The 17,584-nt window shown below is 47.5% G+C and overlaps 2 protein-coding genes across 3 annotated transcripts; both read left to right on the top strand.

Moving 5' to 3' along the window:
- Positions 1 to 1,301: 1,301 nt before the first annotated feature.
- LOC114794787 (galectin-3-binding protein A-like) lies at positions 1,302 to 5,948 on the top strand. Of its 2 annotated transcripts, none has more exons than XM_028987574.1 (6): positions 1,302 to 1,565; positions 2,918 to 3,011; positions 3,085 to 3,288; positions 3,384 to 3,515; positions 3,675 to 3,954; positions 4,786 to 5,948. In XM_028987574.1, exons 2-6 carry the CDS (start codon positions 2,927 to 2,929, stop codon positions 5,789 to 5,791), a joined length of 1,707 nt encoding a protein of 568 aa, XP_028843407.1. In that variant the 5' UTR covers positions 1,302 to 1,565; positions 2,918 to 2,926; the 3' UTR covers positions 5,792 to 5,948. The 2 variants fall into 2 exon arrangements, with proteins under 2 accessions (XP_028843407.1, XP_028843408.1); XM_028987575.1 differs by having other exon boundaries at positions 1,501 to 1,565; positions 2,923 to 3,011.
- Positions 5,949 to 9,727: 3,779 nt separating this feature from the next.
- Positions 9,728 to 16,980, top strand: LOC114794788 (metalloproteinase inhibitor 2-like). Its single transcript, XM_028987576.1, has 5 exons — positions 9,728 to 10,057; positions 15,382 to 15,482; positions 15,866 to 15,974; positions 16,233 to 16,357; positions 16,529 to 16,980. Exons 1-5 carry the CDS (start codon positions 9,931 to 9,933, stop codon positions 16,724 to 16,726), a joined length of 660 nt encoding a protein of 219 aa, XP_028843409.1. The 5' UTR covers positions 9,728 to 9,930; the 3' UTR covers positions 16,727 to 16,980.
- Positions 16,981 to 17,584: the final 604 nt, after the last annotated feature.

Below are 17,584 nucleotides of genomic sequence, written 5' to 3'. Positions count from 1 at the left end.
ACCTGGTAGGCATCGCTCTACACTCCCAATGCAAGGTAGGAGACCGCTGGAGGTCCACAGCTGGTATGGCACTTTCAGACCACAAATCCTGTGTCAAGGATCTGTCTGGTGTGACTATCTCAGATAAGCAGGTCGTTTGGTAAAGCCTTTTGGGCGATGAAGAGGGATCCCTTCTCCCTCTTCAAATCCTGATGCGAGGACCATACCCACAAATCACAACATGGATCACTTGATTTTGACTGTGCTGCTTTCTGCTGCTTCATTATTTGATAGCTAGCGACCTCTACTGGCAGGGTGATGTTAATGCAGTTGGTTATATGAAGACCTTCAAGAGAGGTTTATTGTCAATACAACAGCATACACAGTACGCAGTGTCTTAAAATATTCTAGTTTCTATAAAATAGCCGCCCTTTGCTCTGATTACTGCTTTGCACACTCTTGGCATTCTCTCGATGAGCTTCAAGAGGTCGTCACCTAAAATGGTTTTCCAACAGTCTTGAAGGAGTTCCCAGAGGTGTTTAGCACTTGTTGGCCCCTTTGCCATCACTCTGCGGTCCAGCTCACCCCAAACCATCTCGATTGGATTCAGGTCCGGTGACTACGGAGGCCAGGTCAAAGATCTCAAATTTGGACTCATCAGACTGGTCTTCTTGTGGCGCCGTTCCCATCACTGTGCAAACACGGCTGGTCGAAAGGTCTAGACCAGGATGGAGGCCACGGTGTAGGACTGAATGTCAGTGCATGTCTGAACCGAGCTCAGAATCTCACAGAATCTCTGGTTTTACATAAACAAGGTTCTTTGCCTGCACAACTGCCACAGTTCCACCATGACAGACAGTTAGATAGATTTGCAGCAATAAAACAGCATGCACGGGGTCTAGACAACAGAACTATAAAAGGCACAGTAGTGAAGGATGTGCAAATGAAAACGTACTGACTGGTGTAGTTATTACAAAATACAAGCATCATGCATGACATGCAAGTGAATGCATAATTTTAACAGGAAAATGTAAAAATACATAGGAATATAGCTCTGGATATGAGTGTTGTTGATTTTAAGAAGAGTGTAGAGAAAAAAAACCAGATACAATGGAACAACATATAAACCCCGAGAGATTCTGTGAGATTCGGACACACACTGACCTTCAGTCCAACACGGTGGCCTCCATCCTGGTCTCGACCTTTCGACCTTTCGACCAGCCGTGTTTGCACAGTGACGGGAACGGCGCCAACAAGAAGAGTCGGTTCTTTCGACTCTTCGATGTGTTATGCAGCATTTCCCTCATATTCGGTCATGTATGTCGACTGTTCGGGTGTTTCGATTCAAATAGACACAGCGCTTGCGGTGCTGATCGTGAATGCTACTAAACCACCAAATAAATCATAGAAATAATCCGACCAGACTGGAGTCGGGAGTTCGGAGTCGGGAGTCGGTTATTGCGCAAGACTCCGTTTGCCGCGGTGAACACGACCGGGACCTTTTCTTGGGAAACGAAACCCAGGGACTCGTTTAATAGACGCTGATCGTGCAGCTGCGGGCCGTTCTTCTCATCGCGGGTTCAACGGTAAGAGGGATTTCTTTTAAACAAATTCACCGTCGAACTGAAGCTGTAATGCAATCCAAATCAATCTTTCCATCATTTTAGTACTGGAATATGACCTTTTGCACGTTTTTTTTTCCACACACGCCGCATGAATGCAAATCTGAAAAATCAAATTACATCATATCACTCTTGTAAAGTCTCGTGTCACAAGTATGCAGGTAGAGTACATGCGAGCGAAATGCTTATGTGCTAAAACTGTTAACCGTTATGTGCAATGCAAATATATCTACATGCACCAAAATATGTGCTGTATAAACAACATGTGTGCAAAAGTGTGTGAACATGTACACACACGCATACACACACTATATATATATATATATAAATGCATACATACATTCACACAGTGTGTCGTGATTTTTTTACATTTGTGTAATAGTTTTCCTGCATATTATGCATTTAAGGTTATAAAATATGTAAAGATGTTATATAGGTTAAATATGTTATACATTGCAAATAGTTTTTCTTTTTGGGGAAGGGGTTGGAAGCAGGACAATGATTGTCAACGTCTGCTTTTTTCTGGTTTCGAAATTGTGAAATACAGTCTGCTTTTTGTTCCTTAGATTTGTAAAGATTTTTTAAATGACTTATGACATAGTGTAAATAAAGAAATATGAAGGACAACTCATCCATTGCAAATAATGACCAAAGGCAGTTGGACATGCAGTAGCATTTAAATGATTATATAACCGCCACGATGCTCATGTACTGCACGTAGGGTTGCAGGGAGTGACCGGTCTGACGATTAACCACGTTGTGAAGCGTAAACCCACTGTCAAGACTTCCACAACATTGCAATGAATAAATAAATGAATAAATCCACTTCAACCAAAAACATAGAATAGCACGGCAAAAGTAAAACACACACAAAACACCTCAAGCGGATCATGACAGGAGGAACGAGGAGAGACAATATCAGAGGTCTTTATTCCAAAAACAGCATTTTTATTCATTTTGAATTTTGAACACTTTTGGGGTTCTGTAATTTGTGAACTGTTAAAGCTTTAATGTAGACAGGTTTAACATTATTTTCTTTATTTTTTTATCGTCACAAGTTAAGGATTTTGTGCTACCTATAGATGTGTACAGTAATTATTTTATTTTATTTACACATTTATATTTTCTAAGTGTCTGAAAATCTGCAATAAATAGCTTCTTAAGTTTAAGTCTAAATCAATTCACGTAAAATAATTGAGATAATCATGAATCATCACTACAATCATAAGAATAAAATTTTGTTGCAACCCTAACTGCACGTGCTTTATATCGCTGCCAGTCTCGCGTTGCAGACCGTGACTGTGTTTGCTCCTCAGCTCAGAAGGATGGCGCTGAAGAGCATCTGCACCCTGCTGATCCTGATTCACTGTGTGTGTGAGCTGGACACGCTGATCCTGGACTGGTTAGGCGGTAAGCCCACGCCTGCTGTTGTTTTTTTTTTTTACGCCCCGTGGGCATTGCGCTAACGGACCTTGAGTCTTAGGTGAGGACAGGCCGGTGCAGGAGGGGGACGTGCGTCTGGTTGGGGGGCAGGTGCCCTCCGAGGGCCGCGTGGAGGTGTACCATGCTGGGACCTGGGGCACGGTGTGTGACGACGGCTGGGGGATGGAGGAGGCGCAGGTCGTGTGCTCTCAGCTCGGTTACCGCAGGGCCCTCTTTGCGCGAGTTGAAGGGTCATTTGGTCAAGGTGAAATATTACATTAAGCCCATCATCTGAGTGCTCACCGAGTCGGCCGCTCCGTCTCAGTCGCCCGCTGGGCGTGTGTGTCGGGCGTGTTTCAGGCTCGGGCCAGATCTGGCTGGACAATCTGAACTGCAGGGGCAGTGAGGGAGTGCTGGCCGGCTGCGGGTTTAAAGGCTGGGGCATGACTGACTGTTCTCACAAGGAAGACGCTGGTGTGGTGTGTGAAGCTGGTAAGCCCTCTGCTGGACACGTGAGGAACAGCAACAAATGCTGGACGTGAAGTATTTTGTGCAAAAATTGTGAATCCCAGCGGTGACTTCAATAATAATAATTATATATTAACCGCTTTTAGCGTTACGGGGACTTTTTGTCTTCGTTGTTTCCTGTAGGTCCAAATTCTGCCGTCACCAGTATGTCCACTCATGCCATCGGGCTACCTGAGCAGCTGGGGAAGTTATTTGACACCGAGAAGGACTGCGATTTCACCTTCTCCATTGTCAGCCCCCAAAAGACGAGGGGGCAGGTGGAGGAGAACCAAGTCCCCGGCAAACAAGAGACCATCTGTGCCCACCGCGTCATCCTGTCCCTCATCCCTGAACTCAACCTCACCGACAGCCACACCCTGGAGGTCAGCCACAGCTGCCGCCCTCACGTCCGAGACTTCATCCGGTATGACTTCCTCACTGAATCACACCATCTTACCATGTAAATAAGTGGATTCTTCTCACGTACTGTACGTAACAGGGGATGCCTCTGGCCCTCACACACTGAGTCATTTTACACGTGCTGGAGCAATTTTTCACCCGCCCAACAGCTGAATATTTCTTACTACTCGGCCGTACAGAATAACTCGGACCTGACCGCGCCGCGCGCTGATTTGTGGTCAGCTCGAGCTTTTTAAAGCCATGTGAAAATGGAAAATATTCCCTCCTTTATGGGAAAGAGACGGGCAGTGTTATGTGGGCGCGGAAGGGACGGACGTGTAAACAGCTTCTGGCTTTAAGGTGGTTTGTCTGGTCTCATCCGGGGAAACCCTCCATGCCCTGTGTTTCCTGTGTCTCTGTTGCGAGAAATGGTGCACACGTTTGTCACAATACTGCGTTGAGGGGAGTGGTTTTGGGGTTAAGTGAGAGTGAAATGATTGTCATTGTGATACGCAGCAGCACGGCACACGGTTCACATAGTGAAATGTGTCCTCTGCATTTAGCCCATCACCCTTGGTGAGCAGTGGGCGGCCATGACAGGCGCCCGGGGAGCGGTGTGTGGGGACGGTGCTTTGCTCAGTGGCACCTTGGCGGATCAGGATTCGAACCGGCAACCTTCTGATTATGGGGCCACTTCCTTAACCGGGTCTTACTCCGGGACCCACAAAACCTTCAAAACCACTCCCATGCTAAAACGCCATGAACATGTGAAATGACTGTGACGTGTGTATTTCCAGACAAGGTGTTCCAAGATTTGTGCCATGGTTGTTTTTTAACGCTTGGCTCATTCCTACAGGTACCTGTACACACGCAGTGTCAAGGTCACGCCCTCGTCTGCGCAGTGTCTCCACCAGCTGGCGTCCAAGTTTGACCTGGTGGAGCTGATGGAGGATGTGGGGCGCCTCTTCATTTACCTGCTACCCGCGGACAGATCCTTCCGCACACAGGTCTCGCTGTATAATTACGCTGAGCTCACAGGCGACAGGGTTCTGCGTGAAAATGTGCTGGAGTTCCTCAGCTGGAACGTGGCAAACGTGATTCAGTCGGCACAGTGGGAGAAGCTTCCGGAAGGCCTCATGTTCGCCCTGCTGCAGCGCTCAGACCTGGTGGTGAATGATGAACTCTCCCTCCTGAAGGCCGTGGGCACCTGGAATGCAGCTCGGCACACTGAGCAAGAAAAGCTCATTGCACTTCTGAAGCTCATACGCTTCCCCATGATGACCCCAGAACAGCTGTATGACCTGCATGTGGTCTCAGATCTGTTCCAGAATTCTCAAGACGTCCTATTGGCCGGAGAGCTCCTGGGCTTTCGGTTCCACACACTAGAGTTCTCCCTTCTCACCCGGGACATGAGGAACGACAGTGAAGTGTTTCAGCCCCGCATCTACACCTCAGACTTATGGTCGTCAATTATCAACTCAACATCTCCTTCTAGGCCAGATCAGTATAACCCTTACCAGAATTACAACAGTAAGAGTTTCGAAACTCCTGATCACTTTAGCCGGATTCGTCAGACCCAGAGGTACGGCTCATGGAACTCTCGGGTGTTCCTAACCAAGCAGGAGTGCATCAACGCCGGTCGCCGTTGTGAGACTGTCCCTGCCGCACAGCTCTTGCTCAACACCTATCAGCCGGGCCGCAGCTACAGCAATCGCCTCGTGCTCGCCTGCAACGATGGCTTCGTCATTCATGTGCAGGAGTTCAAAGATTACGTGGCCCTCGTGCCCAGCAACAGCAGCCAGACCCTGTCTGACCTCTGCTCCGGTGATTTGAGCTACCGGTTCGTTGTGCGCCCCATATAACTACAGCAGGCAGCCATTACTGACAGAACATCTTTTACAAAACATAGAAATCCTATATAATGATTGAAACCTGTCGTTCTTTCTAGTGTTATTTTCTCATTATTCTGCCATGTTTCTAGTGCATTCTGCCATGAGTAATAAAAATATTAATGAATAATAATGAATGAAAGAGCCCTTGGTTGTTCATATCCAGACCAATAAGCTACATAAATGACAAATTGCTAAATAGATTGCCCATTTTAAAAAGAGTTAAAGACTAACGCTTGCTATAATATTTCCACTATTACAAGTGTGGGAAAGAGGCTCAGACCATAACACTACCCTAACTTGTATGTGTTGGAGGCGTCAACAGAGGTGCGTCACATTAATTTAGAATGAGGTGATGTTGTGGGTCGCTGAACTGAATGCCAGCTACTCAAATCAGCATTTCAATCAACTAATCAATTTTTTGTTCAGAATGCATTGGCAAATCAGTTATAGCGGCTTAAGCATCTATGTTGTCGCCTGCAAGAAACAACGATTGGTTGCCACCCCCATGCTCCCTGCATGGCAGACACTCCCACCCACAAGCATTGACACATTAAAGAGAACCCAGCTGTGTTGATGCCGTTAATGAAAACATTAATTATGCAAAATGAAATGCTGAAATTAACATATTGGTTTTGACAGCCCCAGATTAAAGGAAAAGGGCAACATCATTTTGAAATGGAGTGACTTTATGTATTAAAGTTAACATGACATTTTACAATTACAGCATTTACCAGAGGCCCTTATCCAGAGCGACATACAATCAGTAGTTACAGGGACAGCCCCCCCCTGGAGCAACTTAGGGTTAAGTGTCTTGCTCAGGGACACAATGGTAGTAAGTGGGATTTGAACCTGGGTCTTCTGGTTCATAGGCGAGTGTGTTACCCATTAGGCTACTTCATCATATGAAAAAAATTATGACAGAGCCATCTCAATATTATGCCACAATATACACACACATACACACAAAATGTAGAACAATATCATGTATTTATATCATGTATTATATATTATGTGTATATGTCTATATCATATATAATACAATTATATATATTAAAATATAAATATATTATATTGTTATAGGTTGAAGGCAGAAACAGGTTCAGATTGGTTTTGGAATAAGGTTGCAGTAATTCCCAGTCTTACTACATTTCGGGGAAATTGCTTTCTCCTCAGCAGGAGAATTTCACTTACCTTCCGTAAGAGGAGTTGCGACATCTTCACGTGAGTAACCGCTGTGAGACATCCTGGTGGGTGCTGGGGGGCTCTTACTAATGCGACAGGGATGGCTAGTCTCAGGCTGTGTCACCCATGTCTGCTGTCATTGCGTCATGTCTGCAGCACATGACATGAAATGAAATGCGCAGGTTGCTCAAATTTTTATTTTTCACAATAAAAGTCAGAGACGAAAGGGTTATGGAATAATGGAAAAATCTTATAAACAAATAATTGATTTGCATTAACTAAGGGAGTCATCAGTAAACCACAAGTGGCTACTGAATCAAAGGTTTTCAGTGGACTGCGGCGATGTAATAATTAATGTCAGTTACTATTAACGCATTCATGCACCCACACAACAATTAGTTCAAGCTAAATCGTTTAAACCCCTCCATAAAAGTAATGGGCAAGGCGGACGGTAAATGCTTTATGCCTGGCTGGCTGTAACAGAGTGCAGGCCTGTAAGTCTTACAAATCTCTTTTTAAATACAAACTTCTGGGAAGTTTATCCATCTAGAATCCTTTTATAAACTCACCTCCATATGAGTAAATCCCAATGAAAAGACACTACGCACTACAGAGTGTGGCGGGGGGGAATGTGGGATGGCCCGAGTTGAGGCCAGCAGGACAGCTTCCCCCGAACTGTCCACGGTTTCACCCTGACTCACCCACCGAAGGGATTGCAAGACTGCGTGAGGTGACCCAAGTTCAGGGATGACCACCAGACAACTTGGACAAAGTCGTTTCAGTGCAGGACTTCATTCAGACCGATCGATTCCCTTTGCAAGACATAGGCGGAGGGGGGCTTGTGAGCCCTGATTCTTTGGTGTGGAATCATGGGAAGAGGTCGGAGGCATACCAAAACACACAATTGGACGACCACAAAATAATGTGACGATGTAATCTCAGGAGTTCTTCTCCTGATTCATGCAGAAAACGTGCATGTGCTTCCCCTTTTTCAATAAAGCGGAGCTCCTGCGTGTACGTGTGAGGTTGCCACAATAGATATGCCCTTCCCGTTAGGGGTCAGTGTTACCAGACCCTTTTACGCACTTTCCTTGTGTGGAAAGATAGAAATTAATGCAGCAACAGAATGATGTCCTTCCCCTTTATCTCTGGCATTCCAACAGAAAAAATAAAGAAAAGGAAGGAAAGGAAAAGAAAACATTCCCAGACGCAATTCACCCAACCAAAAAAAAAAAAAAAACACCCCCTGATGCGTCACTGTTAGTCTTCCTTGACATTCCAGACTAGGCATACAGAGAACAGCTGGGCGGAAAGGGAAGGTGAAAGAAATTTTCTTATCACAAACGAAAGTCATCAGATATTTTAATCATCATCATGTGCTATGTATTAGTAATTAATGCTATATTATATGTGTAAGAGCTGAACAGAAATGAAGGAAGCAACAGGAGAAGGAAGCAAAACTACATATTGCAAATAGTACAAAAAGCCTATTACAAAAGTCAGTTCAAAAGGATTCACAATATGTACGTGTGTGTATATATGTATGTGTATGTGTAAACCATTCAATGTGTTCTCTTTACTTTCATGACCATTTACGTTGGTAGATTCTCACTGAAGGCATCAAAACTGAACCTGAACCCAGTCAAGATGGTTTGGGGTGAGCAGTAATCAGAGCAAAGGGCGGCTATTATGAAGAAACTAGAATATAAAACATGTTTCCTGTTATTTCACCTTTTTTGTTAAGTTCATAACTCCACATGCATTCATTCATAGTTTTGATATCTTCAGTGAGAATCTACCAACGTAAATGGTCATGAAAATAAAGAAAACGCATTCAATGAGAAGGTGTGTCCAATCTTTTGGCCTGTACTGTATATTCTTCATAATACGTGTATATATGTCTATGTGTGTGTTTGTGTGTGTGTATATATATAGAGAGAGAGAGAGACCCTAAAAATGCAAGAAATTTGTTGCCCATTCTTTGCCAATATCTGAACATTTTACATTTACAGCATTTATCAGACACCCTTATCCAGAGCGACTTACAATCAGTAGTTACAGGGACAGTCCCCCCCTGGAGACACTCAGGGTTAAGTGTCTTGCTCAGGGACACGATGGTAGTAAGTGGGGTTTGAACCTGGGGCTTCTGGTTCATAGGCGTGTGTGTTACCCACTAGGCTAATATCACCCCAAGTGTTAAGTGTAATAATTATACATATCACCTTAATTGCAACGTGACACTTGATACCCTGCAGTTGTCGGCCAGATTTATTTGTGCAATTTCACATTCGCAAAAGTAAAAGGACCAATAATGCATCACCAAAGGAAACGTCACAAGAATATTATGAACATCTGCTGCACACGAGTGGGAGGAACACATCTGGGGCCCAGTGATGGACGACGGCTGTGGATGCGAGACGTGGTGGCCTGGTGGTCACCCAGCAAACGACCAGATGACCCCCAGTGCTGCTCAACCTGTAGCCGGGGAATGGAAGTGGAGAACCGGAGGCAGGTGACCGTTTCTCGAATGCAAGAATTCTGGAAGGTTCTGGAAGGTTCCTCTCTCTCTCTCTCTGTATTTGGTATATATATTTCCTTTTTTTTTTTTTTTTTTTTTCGTCTATTTTGAGAAACTGTCGCAACACGACGGTGTCATGGCAGTCGCCCCGGAGAAGGCGGAGCTCGTCTGAGCCGCGATAAAAAGCCCCGCCGTCCGCCGCCCAGCTCGCAGTCCGCCGGCGCAAGTTTTTCTTCCACAGGGGGGGCGCAGCAACCGCACCTCCGGCCCGCCGACTCCGCGCCACACGGCAACTTGTGCCCGCGCTCTCCCCCCCCCCGGTCTCCCGTCTTTAAAAAAAAAAAAAAAAGAAGAAGAAGAAGAAGAAAGAAAAAAAAAAACCCGAACCAAGAAAAAAAAAAAAAAAAAAATGAAGCCGCGGAACAGCAGCGTGTTCGCCTCCCTGGTCGTGGCGCTCCTGTGCGGGGGGAAGATCGCCGAGGCTTGCAGCTGCGCCCCGCTGCATCCCCAGCAGGCGTTCTGCAACGCGGACGTGGGTAAGAGCCGACGCGGCGCAACTTTTCCTCTTTCTTCTTCTTCTTTTTTTTTTTTTAAACACCTTCTGCTCCGCCGCGACCCGAGGCTCCGAGACGCGGGTGGGATTTTACAACAAGTTGGCGGCGAAACGCGCGTCGACGGCCGAAAGAAAAAGAGTCCGGAGACGCCCGGGGTATCGGCGCCCACGATACGATACGATAAATATCGCGATGCACCGAGCCCCACGGCGGTACAAACCAACACGGCAGAGTGCGGTTCGGTTTGGGATTCGCTGTAAACAAGTCGTACTTTTCCGTAGATTTCAGTTGGCTGCGCTGTATTAAAATTAACATTCGACATCCGGGTCGGTAATAATTAATACTAACTTGATAACTATATTTCCCTGATTTCAGTAACTGGAGACGCCCGGGGTATCGGCAACCACGATGCGATAAATATCGCGACGCACCGAGCCCCACGGCGGTACAAACCAACACGGCAGAGTGCGGTTCGGTTTGGGATACGCCGTAAATAAGTCGTACTTTTCCGTAGATTTCGGTCGGCTGCGCTGTAATGAGTTAACCATTCGACATCCGGGTCGGTAATAATTAATACTAACTTGATAACTATATTTCCCTGATTTCAGTAACTGCAGTGCAGTGCAGTTGAGTGTCTGCATCTCTTCAGGGCAAAAATTGTGTCACAATAACCATAAAGTTGTGGTTATTTGGTGATTCATTTTTTCCCCCCTCGTCTAGCCGTTCAAAACGTGACGCACGGCTTGCCATCGGGTGCGTTTTATTTCCAGCACCGCTTACGGTTCCCGAAGGAATCTTATCGCCCTTTTCTGACCCCATCGTCACGCCCTGTTCCAGACGGTTAAAGAAAGCAGAAAAGCGTCCCGGGTGTTTCCGAAATACGGGTCTTGGTGTGCCGGTGCCGCTGATATCAGTCTTGCGCCCTGCTTGTGGCTCATTTTTTGCGGAGTCCCGTAGGTGAGCCCGGAGTCGGGGCCCGGCGCAAGGTCCCGGAATGGCACCGCCCAGGTCGGTATGTTGGGAAATGTGGGAATTTGCAGCGTGCCAGGTTCAGGTGTTAATCTGGCCACCTGGGCCGCGATCTTCCTCCTTCCGAGGTCCACCGTAGGCGCCGAGATCGTGTTAAGGCATGAAGACGGCGAACCAACCCAGACGAATCCTGACCGGGCATTGTAGATAGAACGATAAAGTGTGGCTGAGAACGGCCTTTATTTAGGCTACAGCCCGACTGTGGTTATCAGGCCTGTCTGCACCGCCTGATACGGTGAACCACGGCCCTGCGAAAGGAGTGGGTTTACTTTCCGGACGGCGAGGAAGTTCCCCCCCCCCCCTCCACCCCAGAGGGTCACTGACTGCTCGTCCCTCCATATCTGGTTCTCTCCTCCCTCTCCTTCCAGCTCCAGGCGTTAACAGAACGCCAGGCCGCATACGTACACGTCGCTCAGGAACGAGTCGTTCCTCGGCGTTCCCGGGAACTCCGCAGTTTAGATTAAGGGCCCCACGGGTCCGTCCGCATCACCGGGAAAGCGGCGTGGCGCTACCAGTAAAGGACGAGCTAAACAGAGCTTGCCGGGAGCTGACTCACTGCCGGTAATGGCGGTCCCGCTCGTCCCCGGGAGCGCTCCGGGCCCGCTGAATGTCTTCTTATTCGGCCCGTCTGGACACCCGCCGACCGCCGGCTCCACACATAAACTTATGCTAATGGCGGCCCGAACAGGGCCCGGCTTGTCCCGCGGGGCGCCCATTAAAATGCCGCCTGGCTCCGCGGCTCCGGCTGCTGTTTTACAGATTACCGTCCCGCTTTGCCCGCGCCATTTCCCCCATATTCACTCGCGCCGGTTTCAGTTTCGGAAATACGCGGATAAGCGCTTAGGTATTTTAATTGTCAGTTAGACGGTGTTTTGGCATTTCCCCGTCTTTCCCCCAGTCGCCTGCAGTTCGTTTGCTTTGGCCGGGGGGGGAAGCGAGCCCGTAAATCAGGGTATCTTAAACGGGGTCTGTGCGGCAAATGACAACGGGACGTGTTAAATCGCAGAGCCCAGTTTCGGGGCTCGCTTGGGTCAAGCAATTAAGACCTAACTGTTCCATTTATCACGTTGTCACGTTGATATGGCAGCAAATGAAGTTCCGTGGCGATTCTGAAAGATTACCGCAATGTGATGCCACACCGATACAATGATGACATTATAATGTCACTCGTTCTGCAATACACAACAAGAAACACATTTCCCCAGTAATAATAATAATAATAATATATCTTCTCATATTAATATGAGAAGAAGCTGTGTTTCAGACGTTTTGTGCTGGTGACCACATGACATTTTACATTTACAGCATTTATCAGACGGTCTTATCCAGAGCGACTTACAATCAGTAGTTACAGGGACAGTCCCCCCCCTGGAGACACTCAGGGTTAAGTGTCTTGCTCAGGGACACGATGGTAGTAAGTGGGATTTGAACCTGGGTCTTCTGGTTCATAGGCGAGTGTGGTACCCACTGGACTACTACCATCCCAACCTTCAGCAGCCGGCCTGCTCGTGCTCACCTTCGAAACGCGTGAAGCGCTTGGTAGGCGAGCCATCGATTTTAGTGCAAAATGTCGGTGATTGTTTGGTGAATGTAAAAAAATTCTAATCCCAGTTAAAACCAAACTGTTTTTTTTATTGTTGTGAATTATTTAGATTGAGGTTCGGGATTAAGGTTCACCGAGTGTGAATTGAGCTTCCGACCGTTTCAGCACAATTGCAGCAGTGATCGCTGCCGCCGCCGTCGGTGTTGTGCCACTTCCTGTGACATCGGCGCCGTCCGTACAGCCAGCTTGGATGGGTGTCGGTTTGCCGATGCAGCCAAGTCCCATCACCCGGCAGCCGTCTTGGTAAAGTTAGTTATTAGTTAGTTAGTTAGTCCCACTCATAACTGCACATGCCTGCACGGAGTCATCAGTCAAATCCCACTGTGTATGGGGGGTAGGAACCTAGTGGGTAACACACTCGCCTGTGAACCAGAAGACCCGGGTTCAAACCCCACTTACTACCATCGTGTCCCTGAGCAAGACACTTAACCCTGAGTGTCTCCGGGGGGGGGACTGTCCCTGTAACTACTGATTGTAAGTCTGGTAAATGCTGTAAATGTAAGTGTAAAATGTCCCCTTGTGTGTGTGTGTGTGTCAGGATGATTTGAGGCGTTGGGAACACAGGACTGAAATGTGCAGCGGAGGCGGAGTGTTTTGAAGTTAGCCACCGTGATCTGGCTGCTAGATACTCTGTCAGCAGCCCGGAATTATTGTGCGAGGTTAAACAACGCGCGCGGAGTGTATATCGAGACTGCGCACAGCCAGCGTGTGTAGCGTACAACGCCAGCGCGTGCCCGTGTTTGGCACGGTGTGGCCGACTGACGAGGGACGGGGATTCTTGTTGAAGGAGCGGGCGGGGGGGGGGGGATTACAGTAGGGCCCTCTCTCAAACCTTCTTTTCATTCCTGCAACGTAAACACTACTGCTGTGTGTGTGTGTGTGTGTGTGTGTCTCAGAGAGAGAGAGAGAGAGAGCGCTCGCCCTGGAATGGAATGAATGTGTGGAAAAAGGAGAACTGGGAAACTGGATAAAACTGGATGAAATATTACAGTGTGTGTGTGTGTGTGTGTGTGTGTGTATGTGTATACGCCCGCTACTGATAGTGTGTTGCTTAATTACTCGGACGGTGTAGGAGAGTCTGTGGTTGCTGTTGGCGAGCAGTCTGAAGAGAAGCTGCTCCGGTCTTGATGTCGCGGTGCAGCGCGAGTTCCTGTTTACTCTCGGATCAGCCCGCGTCCCCCCAGCGCGCACAAAGAACGTTTTTTTTTTTTGTGTGTGTGTTTTTTTGTTTTTTTCATTCTCTCGTTCTTTTTTTCCCCGTTTATTTTTCGTCTGCGTTCAGCAGAAACGGCGGAACGGGCCCGAGAAACGCCGCGACTGCAGCTCCACACAGCATCTACATCTGCTCCCCATTACCACACGCCGCTCCCCCCACGGGCCCCCACCCAACCCGGCAACCACCAGAGCTATGCAGGCACGCCGCCCAAACACACAGATCTGGCGAGGGGGGGGGGGGGGGGGGGGGGGGGGGGCACAGTGAGCGAGGGATGGAAGACGGCGAGAGAGGAAAACAGAGAGGCGGGCGGGGGGGGTCATGTGACGAGCGAATAGCGGGTCCGGCCGACTCCAACTCGCTGCGTGTGTGAGTGGTATGCGTGTGTTTGCGTGATGGCGACCACCCTGCGTCCACCGCTCGTTTCTCCCCCCACGCGGTGATCGGAGGCTCCAGAGCCGCTGCGGTGGACTTAACCCTCCCGTTCCCTCCCGTCTGGGCTCTTACCGTTACTATATGCTTTTATATTGTGACGTTATTGGGTTTTTTTTTTTTTTTTTTTTTTGTGAATTCAGCCAATGCTGTTTTCTTGACAGTTGGAATCCTGGTTCAAATGCGATCAGTCGTTTATTGAAGAATAAGGAAGAACAGACCACAGGCCCATCAACCGAGGAACGACATAGCTGCAATTCCCTTTTAAAGAGCCGTGTTTAAATATGTGTCTGATTCTGTGGGTGTGGAAGTGAAAAGGTGCCTCTATGTGTGTGTGTGTGTGTGTGTGTGTGTGTGTGTGGTTATAGAAGGTGAGAAGATGAAAGCGCACACTGGCAGAATGGACTTCCTCCTACGCATTCCTTCCCCTGGTTCCTGCTAATCAAATACTCATGCCCCCCCCTCCCTTCTCTCTCTCTCTCTCCCCCGCCCCCCCCAGAAAATTTCCATTTTCCATTCTGAAAAAGTGACATAAAACCATGATGCGGCTCGGCAGCTTCTCAACACCACACACACACACACACACACACACACACGTATTGACACAGCGTCGCCACCGTCCGTTTGGCGTCCAAGCGCACCGACATCTGGCCGTTTACGAAACGGCAGACCCCCTTCCTCCCCGCCACGTGACCCATGCTCCTGCCACGAGCCTGTGGTCACGATCTGTAAAGGCCCGTTCTGTGTGCGCCCCCGCTAAGGAGCTTGTGCCGTAATTCGCGTACAGCACGGGGGCGGGCGGGGGGCGCGGCGCTTTCATCCACCCCGAGGCGGTGAATTGTCGCTTTGTTGCGCCGGGACGCGAACTCCGCGGGCCGAGCCGCGTTCTAGGTGCTGCGCACGTGCGCTGGTTTTAACCCCCGGTGGGCCGAGGGGCGGGCCGGCGGTTGGAACAGGCGCTGACCAGGCACTGTGGTGGACATTCTTCGCTCCAGATGTGCTGAGGACGTCCTCTGTTCTCTTTTGCAGTCATCAGAGCGAAGGTGGTTGCGAAAAAGGAATTCGTCGCCGGCAACGACGTTTACGGCAACCCCATCAAGAGGATTCAGTACGACATCAAGCAGATAAAGGTGAGATAGACGCGCCCCCTTTCTGTAAGAGCTTCTGGTGATTTACAAAAGTAACGTACTCGAGATAAAACGATTATTTCGCAGTTGAGCCCTCCGTTTGCAATCAATTCACAAATAATTGTGATTTCTGTTTTTGGCAAAATAAGGCAGCACAGTTTTGGTTTTTGTCATTACAATCCATGAAATTTGCATCTTGAGGGTGGGATGAGGGGGTTCAGATTGTACATGGGCCAAAATGGTCTCTGAAAAATGAAGATATCCCTAAAAAGGTCTTCTTTTTTTTTTTCTTTTTTTTTAAATTTTGATTAAATAGAACTTCCATCATCAATATGTAATCAATGTGTATCAATATCATCGATATTTACTTTTGCTTTTCCCATCAGATGTTTAAGGGTCCTGACCAGGATGTCACTGCCGTCTTTACCGCACCCTCCTCTGCCATGTGTGGTGTGTCTCTAGAGGCCGGCAATGGCAAGGACTACCTGATCACAGGTACGACCCATCAGATGTTCAACTAAACTGAATTGACCAATATGTACTTACCAAGTCCAAACACTTAGAAGCTCTAAGCAGATAAAATAGAGCTACAGTGCCCACAAATATTCCGAAAACGTTGCAGAATATGCAGAAACGTTGCCTGGAACGTGAAATGTTTCCCACAAACGCTCTGGAGAACCCCGACATTTATCCCCAAAATCCTGCGCGTGCTACCTTGTGAGAAATCTGACGTGCCGTGCGTGCCTTCGACAGGCCACATGGAGATCGACGGAACCTTGTACGTGACAATGTGCGACTTCCTGGAACCTTGGAATGACCTGACCCACACACAGATGACCAACCTGAACGAGCGCTACCAGTCAGGCTGCAACTGCCGGGTATAAACTACACACACACACACACACACACACACACAGTACAAACACACAACCACTCATATTAGCTTATGATGAAAATAAACAGCAATCGTAGAATCGTATAAAAAAAAAAAACACACATTCAACACATTCCACCTTAACATGGACCTTTTGTTTTTCACCGTGTGTCAGGTCGTCCTGTGTCAGACGTTGCCCTGCGCCATCAGCGCTCCCGAAGAGTGTTTGTGGACAGACCGGGTGCTAGAGGGGTCGTACAAGGGCACCCAGGCCCGAAATTATGCCTGCATCGAGCGTAGCGATGCCTCCTGTTCCTGGTACCGCGGCAGCAGTCCACCCAAGAAAGACTTCCTGGACATCGAGGACCCATAAACTCACCCACACCTCCAATCCCTCGCTCTAGCTTTGTGTACATACACCTTCTGTAGCAAATTCCGCAATCGAAATAGACCCAGTGCAGTGTTCCCTGCTGTTCTTAAATAAGCCAAAGCCTAGACAGCCTAGAATCAGATTTCAAAAATATATATAATGGAGTTTTGTTTACATTGAATTTTTATTTCTTAATATAGTACAATTATGTATTGCTGGTGAGTGAAGCTAAATAAATTTGTTACTTCACAAAGTCAGATTTTTTTTTTTTGTTTTGTTGATTGTGTAATGATGCATTGTTTACTTCTAAGAGCGTAAAAAAAAAGCACATGCAAACTGCAAACCAATCAAGGGAAGGGCTGTGGTTTCAATGGTTTGTACTATTTACAATGGCTGGACAAATAATCTCTGCCATTAATTTAAGTGTCGTTTCCTTATTTTTTTTATGGGTTTTTTTTTTTTCAGTTTTTCGTTCTCATGCCAATATGCATTCTGTCTGCTGTGTGCAAATAGATACGATCGTCAAAACATTCTACAGCCTTAGATTACATGGTATGAGCGGCCCTGATTTATACCTGAAACTGATATTGTTTTGCAGAGGTGGAATGTACTGTAAAGGGTCGGACTGTATACTACACTGTGCGCAAAACAACTTGCATGGGGTGCAGCATTAATTTATGTGTTGAGTAGTAGTATTTGCAGAATTCGTAGAGAAAGGGCTCAATCTGCCAATCAGCCATTTTACACGATAAGGAAATTATAGATGCATTTTCCTGTAACAAATGTATTATATATGTCCCAGTGCAATCCAGAAAAGTCTTTATACGTAAAAGTCTTTAGCACACCCCATGTGCACCCAAT

This window comes from Denticeps clupeoides, chromosome 7 (genome assembly GCF_900700375.1).
Source record: "Denticeps clupeoides chromosome 7, fDenClu1.1, whole genome shotgun sequence".
Classification (NCBI taxonomy): Eukaryota; Metazoa; Chordata; class Actinopteri; order Clupeiformes; family Denticipitidae; genus Denticeps; species Denticeps clupeoides.
Note: the sequence above shows the minus strand (reverse complement) of the source record. Positions and strands in the feature narration are given on the sequence as shown.